The sequence below is a fragment of the Ascaphus truei genome, chromosome 5 (genome assembly GCF_040206685.1).
Source record: "Ascaphus truei isolate aAscTru1 chromosome 5, aAscTru1.hap1, whole genome shotgun sequence".
Lineage (NCBI taxonomy): Eukaryota > Metazoa > Chordata > Amphibia > Anura > Ascaphidae > Ascaphus > Ascaphus truei.
In genome coordinates this window covers 20,465,683-20,485,622 of record NC_134487.1, presented here as the reverse complement: position 1 = coordinate 20,485,622, position 19,940 = coordinate 20,465,683, and the positions used below count along the sequence as shown (strand labels likewise).

The following is a 19,940-nucleotide window of genomic DNA, read 5'->3' as shown; positions in this document are numbered from 1 at the left end:
TGTTCAAACTCCAAAGCTGGTGCAGTAACAATATTCAAATGCCAAGAGAGCTATTATGATAAGCATTTGCAGGCATTATGTACTGGTGTGAAAGCTACAACAACCTCTGACTTCAACATTGCGGGGGCAAAGAAATATGCTTCCCTTTCTTTTCCCTTTGTACTAGTTCCAAAGCACAGTTTTCAGTGTATTTATTCTGGGTGGTCTGCTTCTTATCTTCAGACTCATGCTTTTTTTTTTTGTCAATAGTTAAAGCGCTCAGTAGCTGGTACACCCATTATATCATGATGTACATTTCAGTGATCTTGAAGCTCTTTGATCACACACATTGTCTGATGCTTTTTTTAAGTGTTCACACACCAAAAAAGGTCCTATACTGTACTGTGTGTGAATTGTGCTCACAATTCTTTATTGGTTATAAATACTGTGTGTGTATGTATATATATATATGTATATATGTATATATGTATAAAATCAGGCAAAGGTGCATGTCATTTCCCAGAATCCCTTGCTGCAGTGGAAACACTGTATGCTGGGTGATAATGGTGAAATGCAGGGTTGTTGACCTGCCTAGGGCTTTGCCCCCGCTGCCTACTACAGCGTCCGCTGTGGCGGACGCTGCACGGACGAGAGCCCTCCCCTCAATGGCGCCGGGCCCGCTGCGAGGGGGGGCCGCAGCGCTCGGGCGAGAGCTGCTCCTGCTCTCAATAGAATTGAGAGCAGGACTCGCGTCGAGCGATTAGGCACGCCCCCCGGCGATTCAGCCAATGAGGGCGAACCTGCCGGGTGACATCATGGCCACGCCCCCATCCCTCCCCCGCCACGCCCCCCCCCAGTCTCTCCTCCTGCAGTGAGCTGCAGACCGGGGAATCGGCTGAACGTGCCGCCAATATCGCGGGCGCGCGTTACAGCGGCGTGACCGGGGCATTAGCCATGTGAATGTGCTCACAAGTGACCTTTTTATTTGCTATATGCAATACAGTGGAGGTTTCTTGTTGCTTTTTTCACCCACCATAACTTAAAACATGATGGTAAACCCTACAATCTGGAAAATTGCAAAGCCAGCAGTGCAACCAACTTCACACTGATACCCATTAAGGTTGAAACATGTCTGTGAATGGTTTCTCTGGCTTTGCATCTGATTCCGATGCTGTGCTTTAAAGCTGTATTAACAGCGAGCATTAGCTTATACAGTATGGGCTCCATGTAACATTGGTTTTTCAGGCAAAATGTGACACGGTGTGCTCATTTGTATCTCATTTCCCAGAATTCCTTGCTGCAGTGGAAACACTGTATGCTAGGTGATAATGGTGAAAGGCAGGGTTGCAGACCTGCCTAAGACATGTGAATGTGCTCACAAGTGATCTTTTAATTTGCTATATGCAATACAGTAGAGATTTCTTGTTGCCTTTTTCAACCACCATAACTTAAAACGTGTGTGCGTGTGTATGTATATATATATATACAGTGTTCGACAAACCTATACATTTGCTCGCCCCGGGCGAGTGGATTTAACCCCCGGGCTAGTAAATATTGGCCCAAGCAGCACACGTTTGGTACTAGGTGGCGAGTAGATTTTATTGTGTGGCGAGTAGATTTTTTGGTGATTTGTCAACCACTGTGTATATATATATATATATATATATATATATATATATATATATATATATATATATATACAGATAACTACTTACTTTGCTTATTCAAAAAAAATAGGAAGATCATTGATTAATAAATTGATTTTGCAGGGTGTAACATGACAATAATCAGATGCATCATTTGAGATAACACAAGGGAAATGGATACACTATTTGGAGATATAAATATAGCATATATATATATAAATATAGTATGGAAGGTTGATTTGTAAGTATACTATGATGTCTAACAATATACAGACATCCTGCTCGTCTGAAGTTTGATATAGGTAAAATGTGCAGTCCTACCACTGTAAGCAACATACAGTACAGTAGAACGGAGGAATCAGAGGAATGAAAGAAAACAGTTCGATAGAGATGAATATATCAATAAATGTTTCTCTTTGGTACATCTGGTGCATTTATATTGCCCCAGAATTGAACCAGTTTTGGTTAAAGCAGCAATATGGGTTTACTTTAAAAATATATATATATTTTAAATACAGGTTTCAGGAAGGGTGTCTCTGGAGCTGAACCCCATGAATTTAAGCTCCGGGACCCTCTGCTTCCAGAGATACTTACCTCCGTATGGGGTTCTGGCATCTCTGCAGAGTTTAAAGGGTCTGATCACGCGGGCCAATAGGAAGCTGCGCCGGATGATGTCATGGCTTTCTATTGTCCTAATGCTGCCATTAGATTTGAAGATCACAGTTTCTCTGCCTGCAGAGATACCGGCACCACTATGGAGGTAAGTTTCTCTGGAAGCAGGGGGACCGGAGCTGAAATTAACAGGGTTAAGTGCCAGAGACCCCTGCTTCAAACCTATAGTAAAAAATAAATATTTATTATTTTGTATAAAAGTTAATGCGCATTGCTGCTTTAAGTGGTTATATATCACATTCTTACAGATGAAAAATCAGAACAAATTATTTTTTTGGTTTATTTTTGCAATCATAATAGTGGATTTTTGTTTTTTGGTCTGGTTTTGTGATTGTTTATATTTTTATGTTTTTTTTGCCGTCAGGCCTTTGGAATGTTTTATTGATGGTTGGGTATTGGCCATTTAGGTCGGACTGCTAGCAGAGGCCTCATTGCCCTGACCTGGGAGGCAAGTAGAATGAGGTAAGTAAAATATTTATTTTAGCTACTCATTAAGTGCCATTGTGGCTACTTAGACTCCTTGAGAGAGCCTAGGTTCCCCAGTGACACTCAATTAGTAAATTTGAGCCATTTAAAGTTTATTTTTATCTGTATGTATATATATATATATATATATATATATATATATATATATATATATATATATATATATATATATAGTAAGAGAAGGAAAAGCCCCAAACAAAAGCACTCTAGTATACCTATAAAGTACAAATTCACATAATCTTTATTTAATATCACATAATATTAATTTAATGTCACAGAACAGAAGTTAAAAAAAGCACAGAAAATATTTAAAAAGAGGCATGGATCCCCTGTACGTAACAAAACTTGACATAAATCCTCCAGCAGTTAAATCCCTATGGGAGCAAAACCAATATCAAAATTGACAAGAATAATACTCTAAAGTGCCTGACAAGGTTGACATAGTAATACAGACAACAAGCCAAACTATAGTGGCTATGGCAAGGTGGTCAAATCACATAGTAACAACACACTCTTATTCCCATAAGTCTCTAGGATATGTCTAAAGTGACACAGTGTGTAAAATGTATGATAGAGACACACAATGTAAAGCTAAGAAAAGCACACCTTAAAACCACATATGCTAATTGTCATACATCACCTAATGTCAGGCACACTGCAAAATCATGGAGGAGACAAGGAGCAACCGCTCAGAGCATAATTACGTGTCCCTAAGGGGGGACAAACCAGGGGGTCTTGCCTACTACACCTGCTCCTACGCGTTTCGGCCAAGAGCCTTCTACTGGGAGTGGTGATGTAGGCAGGGTGACATGCTTGCTTAAAAAGGGAATCTAATTGGGCCAATGAGTATCATCACCTGGTAAAGTCTATCAATAACACGATATGCAAAGGGCAAGCAGGTGTATGCATAGTAAACTTACTGTGTGAGTCTTATAGACGTCATAGTAGAAGAACCAATAGTGAGGCTATATCCTGAGGACACCTTCTTGCATTAGTGGGTTAGATCTGCCAGCACTGCCCTCTTCTGTGGGGGAAGGCGTCCTCAGGATATAGCCTCACTATTGGCTCTTCTACTATGACGTCTATAAGACGGGGACACATCTCTGGGGACAAATCAACCTCTCTCACTCAGCTTGGCAGCATCCTGTGTCTGCCTTAAAACACTTCCTTGTTCATTCAGACCAGACTGATTAGCTGCACCTGAGGGTAGTTTATTCAGGGGAAATTAACTCCATGTACACTGCAAAGTCCCATAGCTGCCCTATTCCAGCACCTAGAGGATGGTGTGTGTGTGTGTGTGTGTGTGTATACATACAGACATGTGTCATTGTATTTGTTTATTTTTATTTATTGCCTGGGGTGTGGTATATTTTGTTGAAGTTGTGTATTGGCCTTTTTCAACACATTTGGCTAGTAGGGCTAATCGCAATCGCTATAAAGGGGGGGGGGGCTAGGTTTATTGGGGTTGGTGGGTTTGGGGTTATGAGGGTAGGTGCCAAGGGAAAGGAGGTTAAGTAGGCTAGTTAGGCTATTTCTATTATCCCCTTTGTTAGATTAGTAATACATACCCAGATCTTGGGTACATTTTGGCCTTGTGCAGGGTATTCATTTTGGCTTCCTACTGTACATTGCTTGGCAATATAAGGCCAGGTCCCCGCTGGCTACTGCAGTGCCCGCTGTGACGGATGCTGCAGGGACAAGTGCTGCCCCACATTTGGGCCGGGCCCGCTACGAGGGGGGGCCGCCACGCTGCGCTGACAGAAACTCCGGCTCTCAAGAAAATTGAGATCAGGAGTCACAACAGAGCGCTAGGCTACGCCCCCGATACCCTGTAATTTCCAAACAGTACAGTCAATTTGTCACGGGAGACTCCTGTGGCGGGTAGGATCTCGGTGGCCGGAACAGCATGAGAGTAGTAGGGGTCACAATCAGAGGTCCGAGGCAGGTGGCAGATAGTGAAGTCGGGCAACAAGCAGGGGTCCGAGGCAGGCGGCAGATAGCGAAGTTGGGCAACAAGCAGAGGTTGGCAACAAGGAGACTGGAACAGGCCAGGGGAGCAGGGACAGGTCTGGGAGCAGGGACTGAGAATGGGGAGCAGGGACTGAGAACGGGACAAACAGGGACAAGCCAGATTACCAGCAAGGGCCTTTACTGCAAACAGACTCAAATACAGGTACAGGTACAGGAACAGATCAGGAACAAAGACAGAGGCATGTGCATAGGAGTCTGACTTGAAACAAAGGCAAGGAAACAAACAGGAAGCAGAGCTATAAGCAGAGAGGAGCAACAAGAGGACAGACAGACACACAGAGGAACCCAGAGGAAACAGAAGGCAGCAGCACACCCAGTGAACAAAGAAGAACTATGGCTAGGCAGGAGGTCTATGAGACCCTGACATTACTCCCCCCTCTCGAGAGCGTTCTCCGGACGATCCTCCAGGCTCTTCAGGGAAACCTTGATGGAAGGCCAACTTAGTGTGTACGTCAAGTGCTGATGGGAAATCTGTGAGAGGTGCATTTATCCTTATCACAGGAGCGTAGGCATCAACATCATGTACATTAGGCATAGCAAGGAACTTCACAAGGGATCCATCTAAAGTCATAGCAGGGGCATCGGAAACAGATACATCAGGCTCTTCACATGCATCAGTGGGGACATATAGTTCACTTTCCGTGGTCTCTTTTTGTGACCAACATATCTTTCTTAGAACTTCCCAATGGGTACATACAACTCAATCACAGGGGCATGGACATCAGGAACATGGGCCTTAGGAACGGGTGCATCAGACTCTCCATACAAGTCAATGGGGACATTAAGCTCAGTCTTCGTGGTCTCTTTTCGTGACTGCCATCTTGTGGTATCATCTAAATTCTCATTAAGACTAGCTATTTGAGTTTTCAGCTCTTGAAGCTGTCCTTCTGCACTTCTTTTCCCTCTCAAAGCAGTTGTCAGTTCAGCTTCTTTGGAGTCGAGTCGTGACTCCATATCTCCGAGCTGACTCAGAGTAAAGCTTAAATGTGTTTCATTTTCTTCATTTCTGATCTGCAGCTGCCGGTACTCCTCCCGGACCTTGTCCAGCTCCAGCTGCAGCCAGACCTTATCACGGGCTGTGACAAATGGTCCAATAATTTGCAGGCATCGGCCAACTTGACCTCATAGCGCAGTGTCAGGCCAGCCACTTGACAGATGGACACCTCCTCTCTCTCCTCCTTTTTGGCAAGCTGTGTCTTGAGCTCAGCGATCTTTGCCTGCAGCACTGTGAGTTGCTGAGATGTGTGTTCAGCTGCTAGCTTTAGCTCTTCCATTTTTAGGCGTTGCTGCAATTTCCACTCCTCAGCGAGAGACCCCTGGTTGAGTGCATCCTGCATCACGTCTTGGAGCTCTGCAAATTCCTTTGCTAAGGTCTCAGCAGCTTGCCTTTTCCAGGTCTCTTTCTCTTGGGTGTACTGGCTGTTAGGGATGGAGCAGTGTCTCTGCTCCTCTAAGTCTTGCTTCAGTTTCTGGACCGCCTTGTGTTCTCTATCATAAAGGGTTACCTGGGCTCTAAGCTCCTCCTCCAGCGAGGCTCTGGTTATGCTCAGTGTGGCCTTCAGCTCGTCATGCAGCTCTTTGGGGACACACTGGGTACTCAAATACTCTTGCAGCATCTTTACTTTGTAGGCAGTCTGTAAACTTTCTTCCTGCAGAACTCGCTGCTTTTTCTCAGCATTCACCCATCTCTCCTTGGTGTCCTGCAGATGTGTACGCAATTCTTGCAGCTGACTCTGCAGCATATTTTCTGCTTGTGTGCGCTGCTCCAGCGAGACACGTTCTTCTTGCAGCACTCTCTCTGCATTCTGCAGTGCAGTCTGCACGTCTAACTTTTCCTGGGCTAACTGTTTCTTCTCCTCTCCTAATTCATGGAGTTTCTTATCTCCTTTACTGACTTGGACATAGAGATTCTTGCACTCTTGGGTTACAGTTTCAAAACTGCTATTTAACCATTCGAAGATCTCTCTCAATGAGCATAGTTCTGTGTTTAAGTGGCAACTCTTCTCCTTAGAGGCTTCCAATGCTGTGCTTAGCTTGTGAAATTCCTTTTGAGAGGTTTCAAGCTCTGTATTAAGCCTGTCAATTTCCTTCATAGAGATTTCCAGGAATTCGTTACTTTTAGAAGCGAGGCACTGATCCTCAGCAGCATCAGCATATGCCCTCTCCAGCTCACCTGAAATGACATCCAGGTCACTCTCCAACTGGTGCTTTTCTTTTTTCTGGAGAACACACTTAGCAATTGCTGAGGATAGGCAGCTCTGTAGTGCAGCCTTGGCTTCTTGCGCTTTATCTAAACGTCCATGAAGACAATCAATCTCTTTTTGTGCAGATTGAAGTGTCTGAGTTAGGGCATCTTTTCCTTGATTAAATACTTCTTACTTTTCCTTCTTCTTCCTTGCTTTGAGAAGTTCTGAAGAATCAGTGGTACTGTGTTCACATTTACTGCTCAAGACTGTTTGAGTGGGAGCCATAATTTCAGACATGGGGAAACCACACTTCCCAAGAAACCAGTAAAAAGGAAATGTGTCTTTAAAGCAGAAGCATAAGAATGAACAACAGAAATATTAGACACAGAGAGACAAGATAGGAGAGCTGACCCTTTAGAGACCTTAGCATCAGTCACGGAGATATCATAAATGCAAGGAAAAAACATAAACAGAGAAACCTGCAGTTAAATCTGAATCTCTTGACATCAGGCGTAGGGATATCATATAGACAAAGAAAACCTGCAGTTAAATCTGAAACTTTAGACATCAGGCGTAGGGATATCATACAGAGAAACCTGCAGTTAAATCTGAATCTTTAGAAATCAGGCATAGAAATATCATAGACAGCAGGAAACTAATAAAGAGAAAACTTGCAGTTAGATCTGAAACTTTTGACATCAGACATAGGAATATCAGACAGAGAAACCTGTAGTTAAATCTGAAACTTTAGATATCAGGCGTAGGGATATCAGACAGGGAACCCTGCAGTTAAATCTGAAACTTTTGATATCAGGCGTAGGGATATCACAGGTTGCAAAGAAACAAACTTTAGGGGAACTTGCAGGTAAACCTGAAACCTTAGAACCAATCATAGGAAGAACTACAGATTGCAGGAAAAATCCCAGCATGCAGTAACAAAATAATGGAAGCACTCTTGTCCTTTGAAATGGGAACCCTGTGAACAGCAGTGGTCCAACCAGGGATGCAGAGACAAGCCTTGTCCAGGGAATGAAAAGTCAAAGTCTAAAAAGGTGGCAACAGGTACTGCAAGGGTTAACCCAGGCACTGCACAAAAGAAAATACTTCAAAGAAAGGTGCACTAGTCTCTGCAACAACAGTTCTAGTCTCAGCAGAAATGTTTTTTCATTATGAACGCAATAATTCTTGCAGAACACTTAGCAGCAACAACAAAAAAACCTTCAAGATCCCAACTGGGATTTCCAAAAAAGAAACAAAAGTACTTATCTTCAACCATGCGGATGTGGTCTGCTGCAGCAGGCAGGAAAGGGTGCAGGCAGAAAAAGAATCTGTTCCAGCGAGGTCCAGAAGTGGCCTTTGTTTTCTGTCACGGGAGACTCCTGTGGCGGGTAGGATCTCGGTGGCCGGAACAGCACAAGCGTAGTAGGGGTCACAATCAGAGGTCCGAGGCAGGTGGCAGATAGCGAAGTCGGGCAACAAGCAGGGGTCCGAGGCAGGCGGCAGATTGCGAAGTCGGGCAACAAGCAGAGGTCAGCAACGAGGAGACTGGAACAGGACAGGGGAGCAGGGACTGAGAACGGGAACAAACAGGGACAAGACAGATTACCAGCAAGGGCCTTTACTGCGAACAGACTCAAATACAGGTAAAGGTACAGGAACAGATCAGGATCAAAGACAGAGGCATGTGCATAGGAGTCTGATTTGAAACAAAGGCAAGGAAACAAACAGGAAGCAGAGCAATAAGCAGAGAGGAGCAACAAGAGGAACCCAGAGGAAACAGAAGGAAGCAGCACACCCAGTGGACAAAGAAGAACTATGGCTAGGCAGGAGGTCTAGGAGACCCTAGGAGACCCTGACACCATTCAATAATATCCAACACATCATATCCACATTGTTTTTATCAACCTTTGTTATTTTTGACATTCCCTTGAAGAAACGCCTATGCGAAACGGGCGTCGGGGCTGCTATTTGGACTCCTATGGGCACTAGCGTGCTATAATAAGCACGCTCTAAATTACTGGCTGAGCCTTTCCGATTTTGGTGTTTCCTTACAGGCACTGCAGTGACAGCATATGTAGGAGCTCAATTCTGACACCATCAGTATCGCAAGTATTACACTTCGTTACTGACAGTATATGTATCTTTTTCTTTGGCTATTCAGTCAGGTGTTACACATTGGCAAGATTGCTGCCTTTGGGTGTTTACTGTTAACTGTACCTTGTTCATCTTTGCCCTACATGTATACAGATTGTTATGAAAGCTGACTAATAGTGTTAGCTCTCGTCTGCTCCTCCTATTATACCTAGTGGACTCATCTGAACATGAATAGCACATGCTGTGTACCTATCTGCAGTGACCTATAGTGACCATGTTCCTATAGATTGTTTTTAAGTATACATACTGTCTTAATATAGTTCTCAATTGTTGCGTGGTCGTGGGAGGGGGGAGTTCGTCTAGGAATTCCCTTTCTCCCAGTAGGCTCAACTCCTATTTTTGCCAGGCTATCTAGCCTAAGTTATCACACTATCCATTTTAGGGTTGGTAATTTTTATTATATACTATGCTTCTATTGCATGAAGCTTGAGTTCTCATTTGGGAGTTTTTTTAACACCCTATGTTTTAAATTTTGAACTAATAAAAGTTTTTTTTATTTGTTATCATATCACACTATGGATGTTGTAGATCTGTTCATTCTTTAGATATCACTGATTACATTCATATATTGACAGTGAGAATGAGTGCTGTTAAGTAGGGTATTTTTTACAGGTCCAACCGGCCCATTTTTGGACAATTTGGTCTACCAGTTTCTAATAGTATAGCCTCTGTTACCTTTCCCTAATGCACCGTTCACACCAATCACATATTTGTATATTATAGGAGTGCTGGTGTCTCTCTCTTTTGGTGTGTTCCTTTTGGAATTTGGGGCTTGTGTTATTTACCAGGCTTGTGAGTATCTCATTTCGGCAGATAAACCACATTTTATTCCTGATTTTTGCAATCTCTGGAGAGTCTCTTTGTTGCCACAATGCTGCGATCTCACAACTCATTGCCGTTGCTACGTGCACAATAAGTTTGTTTTCTTCTTCTCATGAATACGAGGGCAAGACCACAGCATGTGCAACAAGTCTGCTTGTACTTCGCATTGTTTGGGGCACAATGGGGAGTATCCTTTAATGAATTTGGTTAATTTTAAGAGGGTGAGGTACCACCTCATCATTGCATTATATGCGTTCTCCTTCTGTGATGAACAAATGGAGCTCTTTGCGGCAGCGTGAATATCTCTTCCCAATCCGCCGCTTCTAAAGTTTCTCCTAAACCTTCTTCCCATTGTGTGGCAAACCCCGGCAGGCGTGAGTACTCCCGTCCAGAACAGACTATTTCCTTATACATTTTGGAAGTTAGTCCATTAGTGTCCGTTCCCAACAAACAGAGCTGCTCAAAAGGTGTCAATGGGGAGAAGGGTGCTGACTTCTTACTTATACTATGCTGCATAAAGTCTTGAACATCCTTAACACTTTGTAATATAGCCTGTAAATTGTGATTTTAGTTAATTCATTTGACCAAAATATTATAAGCTTGCCCACCATGAGGAGGCAACCCAAGATAAGGCAATTCCTAACTTCTAATTGAATTATTTTTACCATGTTGTTTGAGCTGAATTCATGCTGCTTTTCTTATTAGTATTCATGGAGGAAGACTCTCTGTCTTGCAAACTTAAATACTGTATTTTATATACTGTACCTTGCCATTAGCAGATCTCCTGGGAATAAATCAGTAGGACGCCTAAGGCTATAGAAAGTGGTCACCGTTTTTCCAAAATTACAAATCCAGGTTCATAGTACTGTACTTTATATAAGTTTCATAGTCAGGGCGTTTTCCTTCATGAGAACTAAAGAGAAAATCAGGATATATTAAGCTCAAAGAACATGGAAACAAATATAAGTGGAAGTTAAGACTTGCCTCATTTGCGGTTGCCTTGGAGTGGTGATCAAGATTATAATACTTTGGCCAAATGATGCATCTAAAACTCCAAGATGTACAGGCTTTTATAAATGTAACCCTGCTTCCTATCGCTAGCAAGCGGCTACCATGTGCTGTGTTACCTGTAGGCTCACAGGGCCTAAGTCTCTGCCACGGAGAGCCTGGGGTTACTCGCGCAATACTATATTGGGTGCAGCGCCTCCACCTGAGATGGCTCCTACCAGAGGGGGAGTGGTTCCTCGCAGGAAAAATATATATATATCACTCCACACGTAGGTAAAACAATCAATGACTTTACTGGCAGGCAATCTCATACACATGTACATATATTAACCGGTGTCCCTCCCTAGAGGCGACACTATACACGGCGTCATGCAAGGCGCTACCTCCACCTCCTCCTTCACCTCCACACTAAGAATGATATGTGTGACTGCGCAGCCACTATGTCCCTTGTGAGTGTGATAGGCCTTGTTGGTGCACTTGTAGATTTAGAGTACCTGCCGAGTACTCCCGTGCCCGGATCTGCAACTGGTTTCACAAAGGCTCCGGCGGCCGAAGAACACCGGAACCCCTCTCCAGGACGAAACCACCAGGATAGCCTCTGCAGCTGCAATGAAGAACGGCGCCCAACCTTCTGCACGGATACACAGCGTAACCAAAAAAAGTCCTTAACTGACTCTGTGAACCAACGTGACACTCGCTGTATTATAGGCCGTCCCTACAGCACAGCAATCTTGCATGACTTTAGGGGAAAACTCCTAGGGCCTACGGGGTCGCCTATCCTATGCAGGTAGGTCCCTGACCCCCTGCACCCACACTACTCGTAACGCGGGCCCTGGGCCATGGTCCCCGGATTGATAACCGCTATGACCCCCCCAGTTGCCTCACGCTACCTGCCTCTCCTAATCCCTGCAGCAACTCACTACAACCTGACACGATGCCCGCTTGTCCGCCCTCACAGCACTGACCGTTGTGACCGGACAATAAGGCACCTTCCGAACCTAAGGGCAGCGTCCCTAACCTAGGGCCGTCCCTTATCAATTACCCACTAGCCTGATGGTGAGTTGGGGCCTATCTGAGATTGGGAAACCTACCATGTGCAGGAGCTTCACTTGCTCCCTACACCCTTCCTGCGCCCTCCTAGCTCCCAGCTCCAACTGCCGTTCTGCAGCGCGTGAAAAGTATCTATTCTCCCCCTCTAGGGAGATCCTAAGCCCTATTGGCTCCCTGGCATCACGTGGGGCGCGCAGAGGCTCAGGGGACTCGTACTCCCTGCCTAGAGCCTTCCCTGGTAGGCTAGGGTTTCGCGGGCTCTCCTCGCGCTGTCCTGCACATGCGCGATCTCTGCAGGGCTGCCGGGGACCTACTGCGCATGCGCGACCTGCATCAAGATGGCGGCGCCCTGCTCGGGAATCACCGGGGACCGCTGGAACGGCAAAGCACTCCCTGCACTGGCCCCCATCCTCCAGAAGTGCCGGTGGGTCCAGCGAGTGACCCGCGGCAGCGGAGGAAACAGGTGAGGGGTCGCGGGACAGCAGACACCCACGGGGGACCTGGCTACATCCTCCCCCTGGTGAAAAATCCAACGTCCCCACTTGGGGAACGACAGTACTTGACATAAGTTTACACAATAAAAAAACACTTACCAGGTTGACTATAACATCACTGATACATGGCATATCACACCCAGTAATACCCGAGGCCAGCTGAGACCATTTGTGGGGTGCCCCTAACTGATCAGGTGGGGGTACCGCACTTTTGCGTCCGTGAGCCTCCCCCAGAAAAATCTCTTGATGATCGTGCTCAGGGGTAACAGTCACTAGCTCCTCTATACTTCCTCCCCCTGGTGGAAGGAATAGTGCAATGTCTCTTGGCCAGACCTTTACCCAGCCACCCACCTTGCACTTACGGTATACTGGGAGGTCCTGACCTTTTCCTCTGTCCATGACATGCTGAACAAACCTCTCCATGTTGCGCATGAAGAAGGCAACGATTTCCCTAGCTGGCACGGCATAGTCTCTGTTGACTCCATTAGCCACTTCTGAAGTGATGGCTTCGGGAGTGTGGGATCCCAGTCCTGGGACCATTTGGGTTGGAGCGCACAGGCTCACACTCAGATCATGGGCCTTTTCTACGGCCACCTCCATCGGGGCCTGCGGGAAGAAAGGAGGTTTCTCACCCCTCCGCGGGCTTGCGCCGTGTTCTTCTTCTTCCGGATGTCCCTTCGACAAACTGGGAGCCGCCACGGCCAATGGACTCTTCTGCAGCACCAGCCGCACCAGCACGTGCTGTCGGACGGTGTCCGGACTCATCCGCTCCTCTGTATCACCGCTGGGTTGGTTTGCCGGTAGGCGCTTCACCACCAATGTTACGCCAACCCCTTCCTCTGAGGATATCACAATCGGCTCCTCCGCACAGGAGTCACCGGGTTCTTCTGCGATACAACCAGTGGGTATAGGTATGAAGCTGGTGTGCTCCGGTACATCCACTGTGGTCGCGCTCTTCTCCGCCGCTGGCTGGGCCTTGGTCCTTCCTGCTCGGTTGCAACGGGGAATTAGGGCAGCCCCGTCTTTCATCTCCGCCACCTCCATGGTTGAGGTAGAGAGGTTAACGGCATCTTCCTCTGTGGTTTCCAGACTCTGCTAGTCTGGGCTCTGTGGTTCCTGCCCTACCACTAGGACGTCCCCTTTGAGAGGGTCTGGAACCGTGTCTGCAACATGGTTTTGGACACACGGGTCCCCGGAGGCCTTTGACATAAGAAAAAAACGAATATCCGCATAACTCATGGTAATATCGAGGTCGGCCTCCTCCTCTTCTTCCTTGGCTGGCTCCGTAGGCTGGGGTATAACAGGCTTCACGAACCCTGCACCACAGCAATCACCTTCGGGTCCCCACACCAGTGCACCTCTAGAAAAATCACAGGTAGGGCTAAAATACTGTACAACCGGCTCTCCATCCACCTCGGTGATATGGACGTTTAGCGGTAACTGGGACAGGTCGGCTCCCTGGAAATAGGCTTCTTGCAGGCACGGGCACAGTAGCGTAAGGACACCTATTCCTGGCGCTCGCCAGGGCACGTACACATTGGGGTGTACCCCCTGACAGTCTATCTCATCCTCAGAGGGAAAAAAATCTGTTACGGCAACAGGGTCGGGTTGAAACTCACAGTGCTTGCTCCCCCTGGTGGAATCTAGAGGAGGGGCACACTCTTTCCAGGAGCGGTTCTGTCTTGGCGCTGCGTCACTCACGTTGCGGGGGCAGGGCTCGGGTTTTCGCGCCAAACCTGAACAGGTTGTTGCGACACATTTCGGTTCCTGCTGAAGACAAGCAACACGTGCACTCTCCTGTTTTGGCGGGAGATGCCATTTTGCTAGGTCGGCGTAGACTAAGGGGTACCCCTCAGACAGGGCCCCTGGCAAAAACAGTGTGGAGGGTGCTTCTGAGAAGCATATATCCTCAGTGTGGGTTGCCACAAAAAGTATCGTTTTCCAGGGGGACGTGGGGTCATGTTCTTCCGCTAAGACACAGGCAGACGGCCACCTAGGAATTTTACGCACATAATACTCGAACCCGACCGCAGGTATAGTTGCGGGAAGGCCTCCTTCCGCCACAACCTGGCCGGGTTCCATATATTGCCTCAAAGCCCAGGCAAGGACCTCGTGTCCGGACTTTACAACCATGATGGATCAATTTGAAAAAAATGAAATAGAGCACCCCAGGTCTGATCTCAGCAGCGCCTCCAAATGTAACCCTGCTTCCTATTGCTAGCAAGCGGCTACCATGTGCTGTGTTACCTGTAGGTGCACAGGGCCTAAGTCTCTGCCACATAGAGCCTGGGGTTACTTGCGCAATACTATATTGGGTGCAGCGCCTCCACCTGCGATGGCTCCCACCAGAGGGGGAGTGGTTCCTCGCAGGAAATATATATATATCACTCCACACGTAGGTAAAACAATCAATGACTTTACTGGCAGGCAATCTCATACACATGTACATATATTAACCGGTGTCCCTCCCTAGAGGCGACACTACACTGGCGACACACTTTATTCGAGCTCGGCTAGTCCCACGAATTCGGGTATACCCGGGTGTATTGAGGTTTGTGACTGTTTTCTGCCCGAGTGCATTGGGTTATTTTCCAAGCAGGGATTGAAGCATTTTATTCCCACTGGCTGCAATACTGCACAGTATATATATATATACTGCATTACAATTCATGAATTTATGCCATCTGGTAGACACGCGAAGCATTGCAGCCTATTAAATCCTAATCATTATCATTTAACAGATCAGCCGCCCGTCAGCCAGGCATGAACCCAGGCTGGGAAGGCAAACGCAACGGGGCTTGTCAGAGGTGAGGAGCGGCGCATTCCAGGTATCTGCCAGGTACATACTGGGTATTTGCTCGAATAAAGTGTGTCGGTGCAGTATACACGGCGTCATGCAAGATGCTACCTCCACCTCCTCCTTCACCTCCTCAGTAAGAATGATATGTGTGACTGCTACTGGCAGGGATACTAAGACACACAAGCAGTGCTGCTGGCAGGGATAGTGAGACACCCGGACAGTGCTTCTGGCAGGGATAGTGACACACACTGGCAGTGCTGCTTGTAGGGATAGTGAGACACACTGGCAGTCGTGCTGGTAGGGATAGTGAGACACACTGGCAGTGCTGCTTTTAGGGATAGTGAGACACACTGGCAGTCGTGCTGGTAGGGATAGTGAGGCACTGGCAGTGCTGCTGGCAGGGATAGTGAGACACACTGGCAGTGCTGCTGGCAGGGATAGTGAGAAACACTGGCAGTGCTGATGGCAAGGATAGTGAGACACACTGGCAATGCTGCTGGCAGGGATACTGAGACACACTGGCAGTGCTGCTGGCAGGGTTAGTGAGACACACTGGCAGTGCTGCTGGCAGGGATAGTGAGACACACTGTCAGTGCTGCTGACACACATAGTGAGACACACTGGCAGTGCTGCTTGTAGGGATAGTGAGACACACTGGCAGTCGTGCTGGCAGGGATAGTGAGACACACTGGCAGTGCTGCTGGCAGGGATAGTGAGACACACTAGCAAGGCTGCTGGCAGGGATCTTGAGACACACTGGCAGTGCTGCTGACACGCATAGTGAGACACACTGGCAGTGCGGCTGGCAGAGATAGTGAGACACACTGGCAGTGCTGCTGGCAGAGATAGTGAGACACACTGGCAGTGCTGCTGGCAGGGATCTTGAGACACACTGGCAGTGCTGCTGACACGCATAGTGAGACACACTGGCAGTGCGGCTGGCAGAGATAGTGAGACACACTGGCAGTGCTGCTGGCAGAGATAGTTAGACACACTGGCAGTGCTGCTGGCAGGGATCTTGAGACACACTGGCAGTGCTGCTGACACGCATAGTGAGACACACTGGCAGTGCGGCTGGCATGCATAGTGAGACACACTGGCAGTGCTGCTTTCAGGGATAGTGATGTAAAGGGGGGTTAAGGCTGCACACCACAATATATAAACAAATACATACAGTTTACCGGTGCTGCTGGTTCAAGGAAGTACCTGCCAGGAATTTCCAAAGTACACTGAGGAAAAAAGAGAGATCCAGCGCTACACGGATTTCAAGATAATGAATTTATTGTGGCACAATAAATTCATTATCTTGAAATCCATGTAGCGCTGGATCTCTCTTTTTTTCTTCAGGGATAGTGAGACACACTGGCAGTGCTGCTGGCAGGGATAGTGAGATAGACTGTGCCCAAGGAGTTAGAGGATAGTTTGTGTTTTTTTAGTTATATATTTGTGATTTCTGTGTGTGTTTCCATGTTCTAATGTATTTTCCAATTGCCTGTTTGTGTGTTTGTGTGTGTGTGTGTGTGATAAATACTGTAGGTGAACCTGTATTAGCGCAAGTGCTATTACAGTATTTGGTTACTCTAAGAGATGGAAAAGGCAAGGATACGTGGAGAAGTGGTACTGTAGTATACAGGTGTGGCGAGCAAAGGGGAGGGCTGGCCAGGTGGGCAAGGGGGAATTTGCCAGAAGGAAACAATTTAAGCCGGTAGCATAGAGAGGAGAGGAAAAAGATCTCTGTGGATCTCAATTACTCCGGCCATTAGGTGGCGCTGCAGAGCTCACTTCGCAGCTCCTCCTCTTCCAGGCTGGCTCCTCTCCTCTACAGTGTGTTGGCAGTGGTAAATGATGTCTTTATGTGTATGGTGTGTTTGTGTGTATATATATATATATATATATATATATATATATATATATATATATATATATATATATATATATATATATATATATATATATATAACAGTATATATATATATATATATATATATATATATATATATATATATATATATATATATATATATTTATATATATATATATATATATATATGTATATATATATATATATATCTTCAACGCGTTTTGCCGAGCCTTTCTCAAGAACTGTTCTTGAGAAAGCCTCGGCGAAACGCATTGAATTGTGTTCCTGGAGGGCCGATAGATCCAAATACTGGCAGCCGCATCATTGCAGAAACTCCATCAGCCCTAACCACTGACGTCACCGGAAGTGACAACTGCGGAAGCAAGGGAGACACGATGGAGATCGGGAGAATGCCAGGGATCACAGAGTCCTCTCAATTGAATGTTACACATATGTAAAATGTGAGTGAACCTTATTTTTATTACTGCTTGTACAATACAAATTTGGACAAACTACCCTATGTTCGTATAACTCTTTTTTATTGATGACTAAACTTCCACTGACGGACAATATTGGAAGAACACAATACATAAGCAGACAACACATGGAGGTGCATTTGCCATTGAGCTCTTATCATAGAGAGGTGTATCTCTGATCTACGGGAATTTAACATCCTCATTTGTGAGTGGGACTTACACAGATTTTCACTTAATTCATTCATTGTCTGTTACTGGTTACACTATATTTTTGTTTTTTATCTTTCACATATGTTTTATCTGATTTGCAAGCGATCCCCAAAATTTTGGATATCCAAGTATTATACATATATACATATACACACACAGTATATATGACACTTCTCTCTCTCTCTGTTTTTACATTTCATAGCTCATATCTGGAATCAGTAGGTGATATTTTATTATCCCTTTACATTTTTATAATATTTTATATACACACATAAATATGTTTAGATATCAGTATAAATATATATTTTTAACTGTGACAATTGTACGACTGAGAAGAAATAAAAAAAGATCAAATTTTCCTGTGACAGAGAATGATTCATTACTTCCTTGTGGGATGCAATACTTCTTTCCACTGTTGGTTACATTTCCCATCATGCCCTTGACCTTGAAGGTCACCTGTCATTGGAAGATGAAGCTTTGAATAAACAACCCTGTGGTGTCTCTTATCTCTCATTTTAGCCTCAAATCTCCGGGCAGAGTTTTAAATTATTCATCTACCAGTGCTCTCTACAAGTTACACATCTCCATCACCGTTCTCCCCCTGCATTCCCATTTGTGAGTAAAGGCGGTATCCTTGGGAACCTTATCAGTGATCACAGATTCAGGCTCCAGAAATGAAATAAAAGAGGAAATTGACTGTATTAGCATAAGAGGAATCAGCCTGACGTTGAATACACACATCACCCAGGAGCACACTGGTCTCTTTTATCAGTATTGTTTGATCTCTACTTTCTCTCTCTCTTCATATACACAGTGTGTGTGTGTATATACAGTATATATATATATATATATATATATATATATATATATATATATATATATATATATATATATATATATATATAAATATATATATATATATATATATATATATATATATATATATATATATATATATATATATATATGTGTGTGTGTATATATATATATATAAAATATCTCTCTTTCCTTCGCTTTAAGGACACTCACTTTAAGTACACTAGCGAGTAAGGACATATCACCCAATAGGCAAATGGCAGCTCGCGCATGCACCTATCAGCACGTCCTGAACAGCAATACCAGCTCCCTACCTATACCGAAGCTGTGCGCAAACGGAGAGACAATAAAGCCTGTTACAAATGCCTTATTTACATCAGTTATGCACGTATATGATGATTTCCGTACAGTACATGCATCGATAAGAGGGGAAAAAGTCAGTGCTTCACTTTAAGTACATTTTCGCTTTACATACATGCTCCGGTCCCAATGCGTACGTTAATGCGGGTATGCCTGTATGTATAAATATCTAAAATCTGTAATAGCATTCTATAATATTAATACTTTAGCTGCAGTGTTTGATTAATCAGACTAAACCTAGATCTCATACTTGAAAATGAGAGGTAACTCTCAATGTATTACTTCCTGGTAAAATATTTTTATACATAAATAATAAATAATATTAGCAGGAAAAATAGAGATTCCATACATGAAAGATTTGTTAAACTGCCAATGTACCTCTAAAATTAACTCAGATTAAATAAAACATCCCTGAAAGCAGCACTGCCAGTGTGTCTCACTATCTCTGCCAGCAACACTGCCAGTGTGTCTCACTATGCGTGTCAGCAGCACTGCCAGTGTGTCTCAAGATCCCTGCCAGCAGCACTGCCAGTGTGTCTCACTATCTCTGCCAGCAGCACTGTCAGTGTGTCTCACTATCTCTGCCAGCCGCACTGCCAGTGTGTCACACTATGCGTTTCAGCAGCACTGCCAGTGTGTCTCAAGATCCCTGCCAGCAGCCCTGCCAGTGTGTCTCACTATCAAATCCAGCAGCACTGCCAGTGTGTCTCAGTATCCATGGCAGCAGCATTGCTAATGAGCCTCTGTATCCCTGCCAACAGCACTGCTAGTGTGTCTCACTATCCCTGCCAGCAGCACTGCCAGTGTGTCTCACTATCCCTGCCAGCACGACTGCCAGTGTGTCTCACTATCCCTACAAGCAGCACTGCCAGTGTGTCTCACTATGTGT

General features: G+C 45.4%; 1 protein-coding gene across 1 annotated transcript in view; it reads right to left on the bottom strand.

The window, feature by feature from the left end:
- The window catches only part of LOC142494630 (uncharacterized), a 70,589-nt gene extending 57,017 nt beyond the window's left edge, over window positions 1-13,572 (bottom strand). The window contains exon 1 of the mRNA XM_075599061.1: window positions 12,891-13,572. Coding sequence (XP_075455176.1) covers window positions 12,891-13,572 — 682 coding nt within the window. The remainder of the gene's footprint in view (window positions 1-12,890) is intronic.
- Window positions 13,573-19,940: the final 6,368 nt, after the last annotated feature.